This window comes from Otolemur garnettii, unplaced genomic scaffold, assembly GCF_000181295.1.
Source record: "Otolemur garnettii isolate 467f Iridium unplaced genomic scaffold, OtoGar3 scaffold00177, whole genome shotgun sequence".
In the NCBI taxonomy this organism is placed as follows: Eukaryota; Metazoa; Chordata; class Mammalia; order Primates; family Galagidae; genus Otolemur; species Otolemur garnettii.
In genome coordinates, this window is record NW_003852572.1 from 3195667 (window position 1) to 3212359 (window position 16693).

Consider the following 16693-nt stretch of genomic DNA (forward strand, 5'->3'; position numbering starts at 1 on the left):
TCATATTTTACTATGGCTGAGCAATGCCCCACATCCACCATATTTTACTATGGCTGAGCAATGCCCCACATCCACCATATTTTACTATGGCTGAGCAGCACCCCACATCTACCATATTTTACTATGGCTGAGCAATGCCCCACGTCCACCATATTTTACTATGGCTGAGCAATGCTCCACATCCACCATATTCTACTATGGCTGAGGAGTGCTCCATGTCCACCATATTTTATTATGGCTGAGTAGTGCTCAATGTCTACTATATTTTATTACAGCTGAGGAGTGCTCCATGTCCACTGTATTTTATTATGGCTGAGTAGTGCTCCATGTCTACCATATTTCATTATGGCCCAGCAGTGCTCCATATCTATCACATTTTATTATGGCTAAGTAGTGCTCCATGTCTACCTCATTTTATTATGGCTGAGCAGCGCCCCACGTTCACCATATTTTACTATGGCTGAATAGTGCTCCATGTCCACCATATTTTATTAACACACTTGTGCATTGATCAGCACTTTTGTTGATTCCACATCTTGGCAATTGTGAACAGTGCTATAATAAACATTCACATGCAGGTGTCTTTTTGATAAAATGCCTTTTTTTCCTCTTTGGATAAATACCCAATAGTGGGATTGCTGGATCAATCCTTAAGGTATCTACATGTTACTTTCCATGGAGTCTGTGCTAGTTTGCATCACACCCAAGGTGAGTAAGTGTTCCTATCTCTCAGCATTCATACCTACATTTGTTGTTTGGGGACTTTTGGACAAAAAACATTATCACTGGAGTTAGATGTTATCTCATTGTAGTTTTGATATTTTTAATAGCAATGATTTACATAATGAAATTAGTTGCTATTTATTAGTTTGTTCAAACAAATATTTTAAGGTTTCTCTATTTTTCTAAGGGACAGAGCCTCACTGTTTCCCTCAGGCTAGTGTGCAGTGGTGCAGAGGCTCCACATAGGTGTTATCACAGCACACTACAGCCTTGAACTTCTTGGCTCAAGTGATCCTCCAGCTTCATCCTCCCAAATAGGTGGGACTTGAGGCCTGTGTCACTGTCCCCAGATTTTGTGTTTTTATACCTCCTGGAAAAATGGTCTAATGTTAGACAATGCAAACAGGGTCAGGCATAGTTGAACTATTTTTTCCCCTTACCAACTCTACAATTGATATAGCTTGTCATTATTAGATACATTTTGAGACCCCTAGAAATCAATTGTTACTATGAGTGAAATCACAAGGTTCCTGTGACAACCCCAGAGGAGATGGGGACCATGTGTGGCATGGAGTACTGGGCAGAAAGACTCTAATTCATTCTGTTTGGCCGCCATTGCTATTTAAACACTCTTGATATCATTGCCATCTTAATTGTCAGTCATGCATGTGATGACAAAATAGATAAAAGTGAACTAATTTTAAAAGTTCAAATATTAGCTTGATTTAACTGTTTAAAAAACTATAGTACACTTGCCCAGAAAAAGACACATTTTACAAAAATTGAGGTAAAAAAGCTCTAAGTCCAAGAGCAATTAAGGAATTACTCGTATGTAAGAAAGTGGTGAAACATTTAACTTTGAAACAAATATTTGTTGGTATTACAGGCTTATTTAATTCATAGAAATTATTTATCTTAGATTTCTTTAAATGCAAAACACCCACACATGTTTAGTGTTTGGCCATTAATCTTTCCCTTGTGATTATAGGTAGAAAACTTGAGATGGTTGCAGGAAATCTTTAAAAAATATTATGGGCAACAGAAAAATTATAATCAATTAGAAAGTAAGCCAGAGCATGTCAAAGTTTACATTTAATTATTAGATAGCCATATACTCAATGTCTGGAATATAACTGAAACATAGTTTTTAAAGAAATCTACAATGTTTCAGATTAGTGACATTTTTGAATAAAGTTAACAAATGGATATCTCTTGAAAATGGGACATCTAGGGACTTAAATACACCATAGTGTTTTTTTTTTTTCTCCCAGGTAATTATGACCTTTAATTAACTTGCAGAAGTCAAATAAACAACTCAATATCCTACCAAATGAAAAACAAGAATTATATGAGAAATATGAAACCCAAAGGAAAAATGATAATATAACTAACCTGAGCCAAGTACTTCTCAGGGCTACTTGAAGAAATCTCAGGATTTGAGGGAGAGATTGCACATTTCTGCACTGTAGTGAGCTCTCAGTGGATAACTAAAGCATGATTAGGATTTTCAAGATGACGTGCTTCCAGGATTGGCCTTGTGGTAAGAGTTGTATGCAAAGATCTGTCCATCTGTTTTATCCCAGACAACTGTGTCTCGACCTCTGCTAGATTCTCATGAAGTCTGTGATGATTACAAAAGGCAAAAGGTTAGTATTTCATTTTTTCCTAAATGATTCCTAAATGACTTACATTTTAAAATTATGGAGTTGCCATTAGAGGAAATAAAATTCTCCTGTAAATAGTGTTTTAACACTACAAATGTGTCAGAGCATGCCTACTATATGCAATTACAGTTTAAAAATCATTATATAGAAATGTGTGTGTGTATATATGTGTGTGTGTGTATATTTTTTTCAAACGTATTTCTAACAAAGGAGTAACTCAAAGTAAATAGTAGAGAGAGATGCCAATTACTGATCTATTACACCATCTGAACACCTTCTGCCTTCTAGAATGGCTCTCCCTACAGGATTCTTAAAGTTGCCATTGTAATATTTGTATTTAGGGTGGCACCTATGGCTCAAGGAGTAGGGTGCTGTACCCATCCATACGTCAGGGGTGACGGGTTCAAGCCCAGCCCCAGCCAAAAACTGCAAAAGAAAAAAATTCTATTTAATGGGTAACCACGAGAGATGATGATTATGTTAATTTTATTGATGATAATTTCCTTATTTACACACAGTAAATATGTCAAAACATCATGTACTCCTTAAACATATACAATAAAGAATTAAAAATTTAAAGAAGCTAGAAATACTGTTATTCAGTAGTCTGGTTCAGAGATTTAGACAACTATCCTTCAGATACATTTTCCAGCATTTGTTTTCATCACCCTTGTACCTTTCACCCATTATTGGGGAAAAATTAAGCATTTGGTGCTGAGGAATAACTTCTAGGGGAGCATGACACGGCTGAGTCAGTGATGAAAAAGAAAGAAAGCAGCTCCAAAGAAAATCAGCTGCCAACTTTGTTACCAAGGCACCAGAGGCGAGGCCCGTCCTTTCTGTGCTCCACACACCTGACCCTCAGGCTGACCAAGGCAGTATTTTTAAACTACTTTGTGAGTTCACCTCCCTTCCTCCCTATGTTAATCGTTCCTTATTTCACAAGTATGCCTTTATGCAGAGTGGCAAAATTCTCGGCATAGTTAATTTCCTGAGTGCCAGAATGTTCCAGGAAAGCAGTAGTACTTGAACCCTTTCGATTAAAGTTGTAATCTCCCCCCCAAATACTTAAATTCATGACTATTTCCACTTACGGGACTGCTGACAAACAATCTTATAACAATATCATTGTCTAAATTATAAAGCTTAAAAAATACTTAGCTGAAAGACTAATAGATAAGGTTAACTAAAGGAGAATAGTAAGTGGAAAAAAGCCATATAAACCAAAAAGGGAGAGAGATGTAAACTGTCCTGTACCAGCATTTTATAGGTAAGTCTAGTCACTAACATCATTTCTCCAAATTATATTACTTAGTTTCCACATCGAGTGTACCTCATGAACACGTCTCACTAATGATGATGTGTTGGAGATGAATTAATGAGCTGAATTCATTTTCTGTGATTCTGAGTTTTGACTTACTGGCATACTTTAGTTGACAAACATTTTAGGGTCTGTAATTCATTCATGCGAACTTGTGTGTATTCTTCTAGTTTTTGAGACTCTCGTATTCTGGAGAGTTCAGACTGCACATCTGCAATGCTGAGCTCCGTCTCAGGAACATCGAGCTCCATCTCACTTCCCCATGAAGCTATTTGATTCTTTCTTGGCTGTTCTAAGTTTTCCAGAGCTGGTATTTGTGTCTAAAACAAATTAAAAGGATACATTTTTACAATAATTATAACCTTGATAGTTAAGGTATTGTTTGTTTGCTTTACTTTTGAGTCAGTGATTCAGAGACCAATTTTAAATATGTGAAAAATAAGATTATTTAAAATATTTATCATCACTATAAATTAAATTATTAATTTAATTCAGGATTAAATATGAAATATGAAGTTTTTGAATTGTTTTTGTTAGTACACATGCAATCATAATGCAAAGAATACTAGAATCAATGACTTTGTAAAAAAACCTGAACAGTCTAAGTTACAAACCTTCAAGAGTGTAGTCTAATTGCTAAATCACACTTTTTCTTTTCCTAATAGTGTTGCTGTATTCCATCCTGCCTTAATAATCTGAAAGACCAGTTTATTAATAGTTATAATGATGATGGAAACTGCAATATCTAAAAGGGGAATCGGATGTCACCTTCCTTCTAGGAATTTTACGATACAAAAGAAAGTTTCAGTCTTCTCTATAATAAAAATATAGCTTTTCACCAACTCTTGTGGCTTTTTCTATTTCCCTAATTTTCCCCTTTCATTGGACTCTAATAATATTTTTGTTTTAAATAAGTATATTTAAGTACAATTTAGTTTTAAGTGGCGTATCCTGGAGACCATATTTCCTCATCCGTTTTTTGCCCTTTAGTGACCTGGAGGGTGGGGATTTTAGGGAAATTCGAAGGGATGGTGTTTTACATCAAAAATGTAGAGGAATGGACACCATGCTTACACGGACAGTTACTGATTCTTATCACATTAAAAGGAAATGCTGAGAACAGGACAGTCTCCTGGCAAGCCTAGAGATGTATTGTGACTTAGGGGCAATCCCCCAAGTAACTCAGTGTTCTGGAGTGAGATAAGATCAGTCACTCACTAGTAAGCATGTGTTAAACGCTGATGCTTGGTACTTCTTCATGGGGGTTGTGGGGAAAGAGCATGAGGGGAAAGTGCACGTGGCAATCCTTATGCAAGCAGCCCTCGAATGTAATTACCTTAATTCTCCACACCTGTTGTGTATGTCATTACTTTAACTCTCCACGCCTTTTGTGTAGAACCTTAATAAATAGCCCTTGCGGAGGGAGCTCAGGACTACCCTGCACCTAAGGTTAGCCTGCCTTCTGCAAGCTTGTACTTCTAATCCGTGTCATGCCTGTTTCCTTCATGTGGCGACTAAGACCAGAGCCATAGTGGTTGCAACAATGAAACGTGGATTCCGGTAGAGAATGTGTCGTTCCTTCTATGCCTGATCCTGGGGATTTCCTTTCTCTTCTCTAGTCTCAGCTTCTTCATCGAGAGATAGGGTCTATTGACTTCGTCTGCCTCCCAGTGAGTGTGGGACTCATGGTGCAAAAATTATGGTCACAGTGGCAGTATGAGCTAATGAAGTAAAGGGTTTGGTCAGTAAGGCCCTGTTTTCTTGGGGTTTCAGAGTTAGCTGAACCGGAGAGCAGATTGACACAGCCTGACCTGTGTGCCTTGTGCTGGCCAGAACTTGGCCAGTGATTGCTAAGTCTCCAGACCTCTGGGGCCTCCTTGTCATGGTGACCTGTGCCTGGGCTTGTACAAAGATGCTGATGGCCAAGCTCTGCCTGTTATAGGGTCCAAGGGAGCGTCCAATCTGTGAACCAGGCCAGGGTAAGGATGAAGATCCTGGAGCTGTAGGTCTGTGGTCCTGTGATATTTCCTACCTTTGGTGGGCTTACTGGGGTAAAACCCCCTCATAAGGCAAGGGGCATCTGTACTATAGTTTGAGCATCTCCAATCTGAAAATCAGAAATCCAAAATGTTTCACATTCTGAAATGTCTTGAGTGTGGATGTAGTACCATAAGAAGCTGGAAAATATTCTTCTTAGCAAAGTATCTCAAGAGTGGAAGAAAAAGTGTCCAATGTACTCAACCTTATTATGAAACTAATTTTTAGCTATCATAGAAAAGCTATAACCTAATTTTAGCCCAAGAACATGGGGAAAGGGGAGAGGGAGGCGAGGAGAGGTGGGAGGATGGGTGGAGGGAGGGTGATTGCTGGGATCATGCCTAAGATTTATCCTATAAGAGTACATGTGAATCTTACTAAATGTGGAATGTAAATGTCTTAACACAACAACTATGAGAATAACATGAAGGATATGTTAACCAATTGGATGAAAATATTTCAAATTGTATATAGAAAAAACACACTGTACCCAATGATACCATTTATGTGCACAACTATGATTTAATAAAAAAAAAAAAAAGAAAATTCAACACCTGATCTCATGTGGCAAGTTGTGGTGAAAACACTCAATACATTGTTTCATGTTTCATGCACAAAATTTATTTACAAACCTTGTATAAACTGTCTTCATGCTATGTGCATAGGTAAATATGAATGTTTAGACTTGACTTCCAGCCAAAGATATCTCATTGTGTGTACACAAATAAGAAACATTCCTGGTCCCAAGCATTTTGCACAGGTACTCAACCTGGGCTGCTGAAGAAGCAGAATCCCGCTGTGATATGACAGAAACTTAGAGATTAACTTACCGACCCTGTGCTTGACGGGAGACATGGAAGCTGCTCCAGTCGGTCTGCTTGCTTTTGGCTTCTAGCTTTTAGCTGGGAATTTTCTATTTCAGTCCTAAAATGAACATTTCAAAATAATTATTCTCATAAAAAAATTTTAAAGTTATCATGTAATGCTGGATAGAGACCTGAAGGCATAATTTCATGAATTCTTAAAGATTTGAAAAGTAGGAGATTTGAAAACTGTATCATTTTTCTAGCTGCGTTTCATGAATAATTTGAAAAATTTAGAAATAATACACAAAAGTGTGCATTTATCTTTTCTTTTTTTGAGACAAAGTCTTAAGCTGTCACCCTGAGTAGAGTGCTGTGGTGTCATAGCTCATAGCAACCTATAAGCCTTGGGCTCAAGCGATCCTCTTGCCTCAGTTTTACTATTTCTAGTGAAATAGAGTCTTGCTTTTGCTCAGGTTGGTCTCGAACTCATAAGCTCTATCAATATACCTGCCTCTCTGAATGCTAGGATTACAGGTGTGAGCCACCATGCCCTGCCAAAAGTATGCTTTTCAAAGTAGCTTAATGCTAAAATTTTTTCTTGGCTTCACACAGAAGCATTTATTATCACATTGATGCAATCTCATACTATATGACTTATTTGCTTTCTAAGTACTCAAGTTATTTTGATTTAAATTGTACATTTGCATGTGGTCCTCCATCTTCCCAGCCAGTCTTCTAGCCTCTGTCAACTCATGCAGCAGTTGTGTTTGCAACTAAAAGTAAGAATAAAAAAAATTACATTTGGAAATAACAAACGTCCATCAGTAGAAAAATGAAGAAACAAAATGTGGCACATGTGACATTATTTTTAGACGATCATATATATTTTAATTAAAATTTTACCACCAAAACCATTGATTCATGAATTCAGTTAAATATTAACAGATGAAAGAACATAACCATGCTCATTGCTGGGAAGAATCAACACTGTTAAAATGTATATACTTCCCAAAGGAATCTACAGATTCAATGCAATCTCTATTAAAATACCAACATCATACTTTAAAGTTTTGGGAAACAAGTTTTTCATTTTGTATGGAACGAGAAAAAACCCCATATAGCTAATGTAATTTGTAGTAATAAAAACAAGGCCAGAGGGATTAGCCTACCATGCTTTAGGCTATACTACAAGGCCATACTGATCAAAACAGCATGGTATTGGCACAGACATCTGGAAGTGAGTAGATAACCATGAGATGAAACTAAAATCTTGCAGCCACCTCATCTTTCATAAAGCAAACAAGAACATTCACAGGGGGAAAGAATCCCTATTCAATAAATGGTGCTGGGAGAACTGGATACCCATATGGAAAAGATTGAAACTAGACCTGCACCTTTCTCCAATCACTAAAATGGATTCATGGTGGATAAAAGATCTAAATCTAAGGCATGAATCAATAAAACTCCTCAAAGAAAGCATAGGAAAAATAATGGAAGCTATCACCCTGGGGAAAGACTTTATGAAAAAGATTCCAGTAGCAATTCTAATAGCAACAAAAATAAACAAATGGGATTTAATTAAACTGAAAAACCTCTATACAGCTAAGGAGACAACAACCAAAGCCAATAGACAATCATCTGAATGGGAAAAGATATTTGCATATTATGAATTGGACAAAAGCTTGATAACTAGAATCCATAGAAAACTCAAATAAAGTAACAATGATAAAAGCCAACAATTCCCTATATCAATGGGCAAGTGAGATGAATAGAACCTTCTCTAAAGAAGACAGATGAATGGCTAACAAGCATATGGAAAAATGCTCATCATCCCTAATTATCAGAGAAATGCAAATCAAAACCACCCTGAGATATCCCCAGTGAGACTGACCCACATCACAAAGGCTCAAACCTCACCTACTGTGTATAGTGCAAGTGTACATGTCAAATATATTGACAGTAGAGTATAAATGTCTAAATACAGCAATTGAATGAGTGAGGTGAATGGTATGTTCACCAGTTTGATGTGAACATTCTAGATTGTATATAGAGTCAGCACATTGTACCCCATAAATGCAATAATGTACACAGTTATGATCTAATAAAGAAAAGCTGCAGATGTTGGTGTGGATGTGGAGAGAAGGGAAAAATTTTACACTTCTGGTGGGTCTGCAAACTAATGCAATCCTTTTGCAAGGAAGTATGGAGAATCCTTAAAGAACCCAAACTAGACGTCCCATTTGATCCTGCAATCCCATTACCGGGATTTTTCAGAATAAAAAAAATCATTTTATCATAAGGACATTTGCACTAGACTGTTTATTGCAGCTCAATTTAGAATCGCCAAATTGTGGAAAAAACCACCAATCCAGGAATGGATTAACAAGCTGTAGTATATGTATACTATGGAATACTATACAGCCACTAAAAACGATAGTGACTTTTCATCTTTTGTATTAATTCAGATGGAGTTGAAATACATTCTTCCTAGTCAAGCATTACAAGAATGGAGAAGCAAGAATCCTATGTACTCAATTCTAATATGAGGACAATTGATACACGAGTATATGGTGGGAGGAGACGGAATAGGGGAGAGGAGAGAGGGAAGGAGGGACGGGGTGGGGGCCATGGTGTAGTAAACACCTCCTGGGGGGCAGACACTATTAATAGAGGAACTTCACCTAGCAAACACAAGCAGTATAACCTGACTCATTGTACACTCAATGATTCCCCAAAAATAAAATTAAAAAAATTAAATTAAATTAAGATTTAAACTACTAGTACTCAGTAATATCAACGTGAATATAATAAATATTTTATCAGCACTTCATAGTGTCTAAAATATTCTTATATAAGAATAGTCCTCAACTTACAATGGTTTGATTTTCAATTCTTACTGTCATATTGTCTAAAATATTCTTATATAAGAATAGTCCTCAACTTACAATGGTTTGATTTTCAATTATTCAACTTTGTGATAGTAGGGAACCATTGCAATTTTGACACACTCACTATGGTCCAAATCATAGTTTTGTGACTTTATCATGGTTTCAAACCATTGTGATTTCAATGTATTTTAAGTTTAATCTCTGCTCTTTTCTCATGTGGTACATGAGATATCTGATACCTTATTATAAGATAGACTTTGTGGTAGGTGGATGTTACCCAACTGTAGGAAGAAGTTTTGAGCATATTAAAGGAAGGCCAGGCTAAGCTATGATGGTCACAGATTGGGCCTATTTTTTTTTTTTTGGACACAGAGTGTCACTTTGTTACCCTGGGTAGAGTGCCATGGCACCGTCATTAGGTCACATCAACTTCAAACTCTTGGGCTCAAGTGATCCTCTTGCCTCAGCCTGCCGAATAGCTGGGACTACAGATCTCTGCTACAATGCCCGGCTATTTTAGAGATGGGGTCTCATTTTAGCTGAGGCTCATCTCCAACTCCTGAGGCTCAGACAATCCACCCAACTCAGCCTCCCAGAATGCTAGATTATAGGAGTGAGCCACCACACCAGGCAGGGTGAGTGTATTAAATGAATTTTCTTCTTATATTTTCAATTTATAACGTGTTTATTAGGATGTAACCCCAGCTATGAGTGAAGAAGCAGGTGTACTAAGGGCTGAACATCCCAAATCTTGACATCAAAATTCCCAGATCTTTCAAGAGCTGAAACTTGGACATGAAGCCACAAGTGGAAAATTCAAAACCTGACCTCGTGACAAATTGCAGCAAAAACATACCGGTACTAAAGACCTTGTTTTATGCACAAATTATCAAAAAGACATTGCATAAAATTGACCTCAGACTATATGCATAGGTGTGTATAAAAATAGAAATGAACTTCATGTGAGGACTTGGATCTCAGACCCAACATATTCTATTAAGTATATTCTAATATTCCAAACCATGAAACAGTTCTCGTCCCCAACATTTTGCATGATCACTACTGAAGCTGGAGTCTCAGAGACATGAAACCCCTTTCCAGTCTGACGTACAGATCTTGTACTTGACAGGGTCTCCTGGAGCTGCTCCATTCTGCCTTCTTGCTCTCTGATTGTAACTTTTAACTTGAAGTTTTCTTCTTCAAGCCTAAAATGTGTATTTTAAAATGATTATTCTCATAAAAAATTTTAACGTTACCATGTAATTTCTGACTAAACATCTGAAGGTATAATTACATAAATTTTTAAATATTTGAAAGTAGGTGATTTGGCCAACTACTTCATTTTTCTAGCTGGATGGTGTGAATAAAATACAAAATTTAAGAATAATGTATGAGAAACGTGCATTTCAAAACAACTTAATGCTGAAATTATTGCTTAGCTTCACACAAATGTACTTATTGTCATAACTGACACAATCTCACACTTTGCTGCTGATTTGGTTATTTTCTGTGCCATGTTAAACATACTTTTTCATGTAGTCATCCCTTGTAGCATCTCTTACAGTCACTGTGAGCTGCCCCTGGGCTTCTTGCAACTACAACAAGAAATTAAAAAAAAATTTATATTTGGAAATAACTCCAATGTCCATCAATGGCAGAATGGATGATCAAAATGTGTCATATATAAAATATTATTTTTAGACTATGACCACCTTTTTATATACAAAATAATCTAGGACAATCTTGCCCATTACCTGTATCTAAAGCTTATTGATTCACGAAATCACCCCTTCAGGCACTATATTGTTTGGAACTATTTTGCAATGGAACTGCAGAGTCAAATTGTTGCCACAGGGATCTTATGCCTCACAAAGTCTAAAATAATAGTATCTGGCCCTTCACAGACAAGTGTGCTGACCCATACTCTAGGACCAAAACACACTAGTCTTGTTTTTTAATGGTATCTTATCAGTACTAAAATTTATAACATTGGTAAAATGGGGAAAGATAAAAAAATACCTTTTGGTAAGCATTTATATTTTTGAATTCCAAGCACCATTGCATCATTTATTATTTTCTTTTTTCTTTTTTGTATGCACATTTAGTTTTATTGGGACAAAGGAACTTGTACACTTTTAATGCTAAAAACTAAGCATCATCTGTCCTTTTCAGTGAAAGAAAAATAAAATTATAAAAATATACAGGAACACAATTACATTAGAGAATGTCATTTCCAAATAAGATGCCGCGTTTCTGCTGATTCTCCCATCAAGTGGCAAGGATCAAGTCATAACCAGGAAAGAATTTATCCTTGAAGTGTCAACTTAAAGTGTGAGGATGTCCATTAAACATCACAATTAAACTATCCAAGACAAAGCCATGTTGGCCAAATGCTCACTTGACCAGCCCAAACATCTCAAGCAAACCTTTTTCTGACCTTGTATAACCCTATTTTTGTTTTTCCAGTGGAGAGGGTAGACAGATGTATGTTGGGAAACACTAACTGTCCATATTCACGCAGAGATCAGAAGACCTGGAACCAGAACTTTCCAATTGGTAACGTGGCATCAATTTACAAGTCATGGTTCTGGCTACATAATTAAGGCAGGGAAATTCAGACTTTTAGTAAAAGTGAGAAAATCACAGGCTTTTGGTTTGAATAATTCTCCTCTACAAGATAAAGTAGTTTCAATTTTATATTTAATTACTTAAAATACATTTCAACTAAAAGCTTTATTAGGTCAATGTCTCAAAGAAGAAAGTATTGATATGGTATACAGTGTTTAATTTTACCCTAACAACTGTTAAGCTAAAATATTTTAAATATAAACAAGGATAAATGACATGCTGAGATATTAGTTCAGATATTAGTTTCTCCTTAGGCAAAAGTATAATTAGACAAGATTGAACTATCGGGGCTGGGCCCGGTGGCTCACGCCTGTAATCCCAGCACTTTGGGAGGCCGAGGCAGATGGATTTCCTGAGCTCACAAGTTCCAGATCAGCCTAAGCAAGGGCGCGACCCTGTCTTTAAATATAGCTGGGCATTGTGGCAGGTTCCTAGAGTCCCAGCTACTCAGGAGGCTGAGACAAGAGAATCAGTTGAGCCCACGAGTTTAAGGTTGCTGTGAGCTATGATGATGATATAGTACTCCACCAACGGTGACAGAGTGAGACTCTGCCTCAAAAAAAAAAAAAAAAAAAAAAGAACTTTCTTGTAAAAAATAAAAGCAATGCATGGTTAAAGTCTAAATTGTTTCACACAGACTAGACATAGCTACTGAAATGTATGGTCAATGAGAGAACAGAGAAAGCTTCACAAAGAAGGGGAGATTGTGTGCCAGGTCTGAATGGATAGGGCTAGATGACCAGAGCTGGATGAGGCAGGGAGGACTGAAAGCAAGGGCAAGGCAGAGAGATGCTGAAGACAGCTAGTCACCTCTGATAATGAAGCCCAGTGGCAGGGGAGCTAAAACATGTGCCCACACAACTTGTAGATGAATGTCTATAGCAGCATCGTTAAGTGTGGAAGGACCCAAAGGTCTACTGACTGAGGAACTGATAACTGGTATAGCCAGAGAGTTCACTTTTTCTGGCAGTAGAAAGAAATGACTTCCTGATTCAAGCTACAGTTGAGACAAGCCATAAAAGAACAATGATAAGTGAAAGAAGCCCATCATGAAAGATGACGTATCACATGACTGTTTACACAAAATGTCCAGATGAGGCACATCTATGGTGACACAAAATATTAACCCCCAAATCTGCACTTTGAATACCTGCATAATTGCATTCCTGTACCAGTTAACTTGAAATCCAAGGAATAATAGATTTGGTTTCCATTTACAGAAGTGAAGATAAAATTAAGACAATTTCCCAGAGCATTCAATTAAACATTTTCTGATTTAGTCTGGCCTGTTTCACCAAGACAATGCAGAAATCACTAAAATACACTGTGCAGAAGGAACACAGACTCTCAAATGCAATGAGAAAATTATGTATAATTCTCACTTTCCTAAGGGTATGTATGGTACATATATATGTCCACATACACATATGTACATGTAATTATAAAAATGTCAGGATGAAAGTCAGAATTCAAGAAATAAGTACATTTTAAGGATAATAAATTGTAATAAAATTAATAATAATAAAATATGAAAGAAAGCTATTACCTACACTAGTATTCCCAAACAATTTTCATTTCTCAACAAGCTATATCTCAACTGTTGACATGTTAAATTCCATAGGTACTTTATTTGTGATTTGACTGCATTTTTTCTTGGCCCGAGCTGTGTCTTCTGAATGAATGTGGCAGCGTGACGTAATGTCTAGTGTGGCGTCTGATCTAGGTAGTTTGTGTAGTGCCTCAGCCAGTTCTCTACGAAGTTGTCTCACAACTACCTAATAAGATATTTTTGTTACTGATATCATAAGTAACTGTATTATAAAATTCTGTTAATAACATTTAACATTGAGGCATGTGCTTTGGAAAATACCATCACATATATCCATTCTCCTTCTTTTCCCATTGTGTACACATTCCTGCTTATTACTTAATTCTGCTGCAGACACAGAAGGTGTTATCTTCCTGTTAAATTGGTATTCTGTTACTTAGTTGGGAGAATCAGTTCAGTGAATCATTCCCTGGAGAATGTGCAATGCTTAACAACATACCAAAGTCTCACAAAGAAACCGGGTTTGTGGGTGAGACTGGCAAGAGTAAATTCTGCACTGTGAAGTATCTTTCCTCTTCTTTATTAAAAGGTAAAATCAACCTCAGAATTCCTCATATATTCGATCCTCTGCTCAAACCCTTCTAATAGATCTCTTAGAACAAAAGATAAAAGTCTAGTGGTCTTGGAGGCTCTAGGGTAACCTGGCCTCTACCTCCCTCCCAGACTCCTAAAACTCTCTCCCCTACTCACTGCATTCCCACTAGATGTGAATCCATCCACCTCTCACTATTCTGAAAATGGGGACTCAGTGCCAAACCATGAAGTCACAGACAGCTACAGTTATTCTTGTACTGGACAAAGTTGTATCCAGTGTATCCAAATGAAGGTCATTGAGCCCTGAAACAAAAACTATGGGCACATTAATTATAAAAATATTAAAAATAAATTATAAATTCTAATGAGAAGATTAAATCAAATATGTTTGTTAAAATACAACACATTTGTCCCAAAGTGTGATTTAATTAAAAGTAGATGCCTTTAAAGGATTGAGAGGTCATATAAAGTACATAATTTGAGGTTGACATATCTTCAGGTTTATGTTAAATTGACATGAATAAAAGTAATTTGAGACCAACTAACAATAGAGAAGCTACTGACGGAGAGACAGTAAAAGACATAGCTATACACTTCAGTGCATCTGGGAAACCTGGAACTCACTACCAAAGGAACCTATTTGAATTTTACTTTCAAAATACTCATTTCAGGTGTGAGAATTTCTATTCATCTCCTTCATCACAGTATTAACATGAGGCAACAGAAAGACATCAAAATCATCATTTAAGGAGCACATTATTAATGTGAGTCTTTACTGATTAACAATGTGAAAGAAACTTATATAATTTCGTAAGTGACATAATGTATTTATTCAAAGTAAAACATCTTTCAGCTTTAACTATTTGCCAGAGGCAAGCTATGTTTCTAAACTAATATATCAAGGGCAATGCCTGTGGCTCAAGGAGTAGGGTGTTGGTCCCATATACTAGAGGTGGCAGGTTCAAACCTGGCCCCGGCCAAAAACTGCAACAACAACAACAACAAAAAAAAAACAAATAATAAAAAATAAACTAATATATCAAATATATTTATCATCTATTTTATATTCAACTAGATTCAACATTTAGCCATAACCATTATTACTTTAAATTTTCCTTAAGGAACTTAGAAAAATATTTATCTTCCCTGATACTTACTTCTCTTTCTGCCCTTTCTATTTTATATTGATTCTGCCTTTCTTTTAAATGACTGCATTTAGCGGTTAAGTCTTTATTTCTTGCTTCTAGAAGAAGTCTTTGGCGTTCACTCTTAGCTTGAAGTTCTTTTACAGTAGCCTGAAATTGGGTCTGGATATCAATGATCATTTTTTCTTTATTATCAGCTTTGTCCTGAGCATGACTGAGTTGCTGCTGAAGCAAGGTATTTCTGCTTCGCAGCGCAGCTAATCGCTCCTCTGCCAGTTCCTCTTCTGCAAGGTATGTATTCATTTTACGTTGTTCATTGTGATACTTTAGCTCTATTTCCTTCTTTTCACATTCTGCTTGGCTGAGGTCTCTCTGCACACCTTCTAAAGCCAAAGTCTTTTGTCTCAGAACATCTTTTGTGTTAGAGAGCTCAACTTCTAGGCTATTGAATTTTCTTTCAGCCTCAACAAGTTTTTGAAAGAGAATATGAGAGTAAGAGCTCATATTTTCTTGTACAACAGACCATTCGTCTCTTGCTTTCTGGAAGGAGAATTCCAAGTCCTTTTGTGACTTCTGGCTTTGGTGGAGATCATTTAGAACAGCAGCCAGTTTGTGAAGGTTTGACTGGACTTCGGTTTTCAGTTTTTCCTTCTCTCGTTTCTCAAAATCCACTTCAAACTTTAGCAGCGTGTTCTCTGATCTGAGCAACCTGAGCTGTCCACTCTGTTCAGACATGGCTTCTGCTAATCTTTCCTTCTTCAGTTTTATACTATTGCGGAGCTCTTTTATAGTTTCAATGTCCTCTAAAGATTCCGGTTTCTTTTCCTGAGTCTGTGTTTTTATAAGGTCAACTTTCATTCTTAGCCTGGCAATTTCATCCTGCAACAGGCGATTTTCATACAACAGATCTTTATCTTTTTCACCACTATGGGAAATCTGAGTAAAACAAAGGAAATTTTCAGGTACTACTCAATAAAATGACATGTTATTTTCTCCGAAATTAAAGAATCACTTACATGGACAAAGAAAAGATTGCAGTCAATGGATATCTAACTGGACAAAAAGTTTTATTAAAAGCTCAAACCATAAATTCCAAAAAATTCAAACATTTATTTGAAAAAATGAATTCATAAAAGCAAAAAGGAAACCCTCACAGAATTCTTAAGAATCTCAGAATCAGAATAGCCTTTTTCTGAATTACTACAAATCCAAAGCCACAAAAAATTAATATAATATCTTTGACTACATTAAAAAGTTGTCTTCCCACTCTAATATGTAACTTAAATACCATCCCATGGTCAGAGCCTTTGTTCGGCACATGTTTGGACAAATAAAATT

The 16693-nt window shown here is 36.6% G+C and overlaps 1 protein-coding gene across 1 annotated transcript in view; it reads right to left on the reverse strand.

Annotated features, from left to right (window-relative positions):
* ANKRD62 (ankyrin repeat domain 62) overlaps nucleotides 1-16693 on the reverse strand; it is a 28971-nt gene that overhangs the window by 4565 nt on the left and 7713 nt on the right. Inside the window, exons 3-9 of the mRNA XM_023519481.1 lie at nucleotides 15368-16291; nucleotides 10967-11034; nucleotides 10551-10644; nucleotides 7251-7324; nucleotides 6576-6669; nucleotides 3808-4028; nucleotides 2116-2344 (exon numbers count right to left, since the gene is read on the reverse strand). Of these exons, the coding sequence (XP_023375249.1) occupies nucleotides 2200-2344; nucleotides 3808-4028; nucleotides 6576-6669; nucleotides 7251-7324; nucleotides 10551-10644; nucleotides 10967-11034; nucleotides 15368-16291 (1620 nt within the window). The 3' untranslated portion in view covers nucleotides 2116-2199. The remainder of the gene's footprint in view (nucleotides 1-2115; nucleotides 2345-3807; nucleotides 4029-6575; nucleotides 6670-7250; nucleotides 7325-10550; nucleotides 10645-10966; nucleotides 11035-15367; nucleotides 16292-16693) is intronic.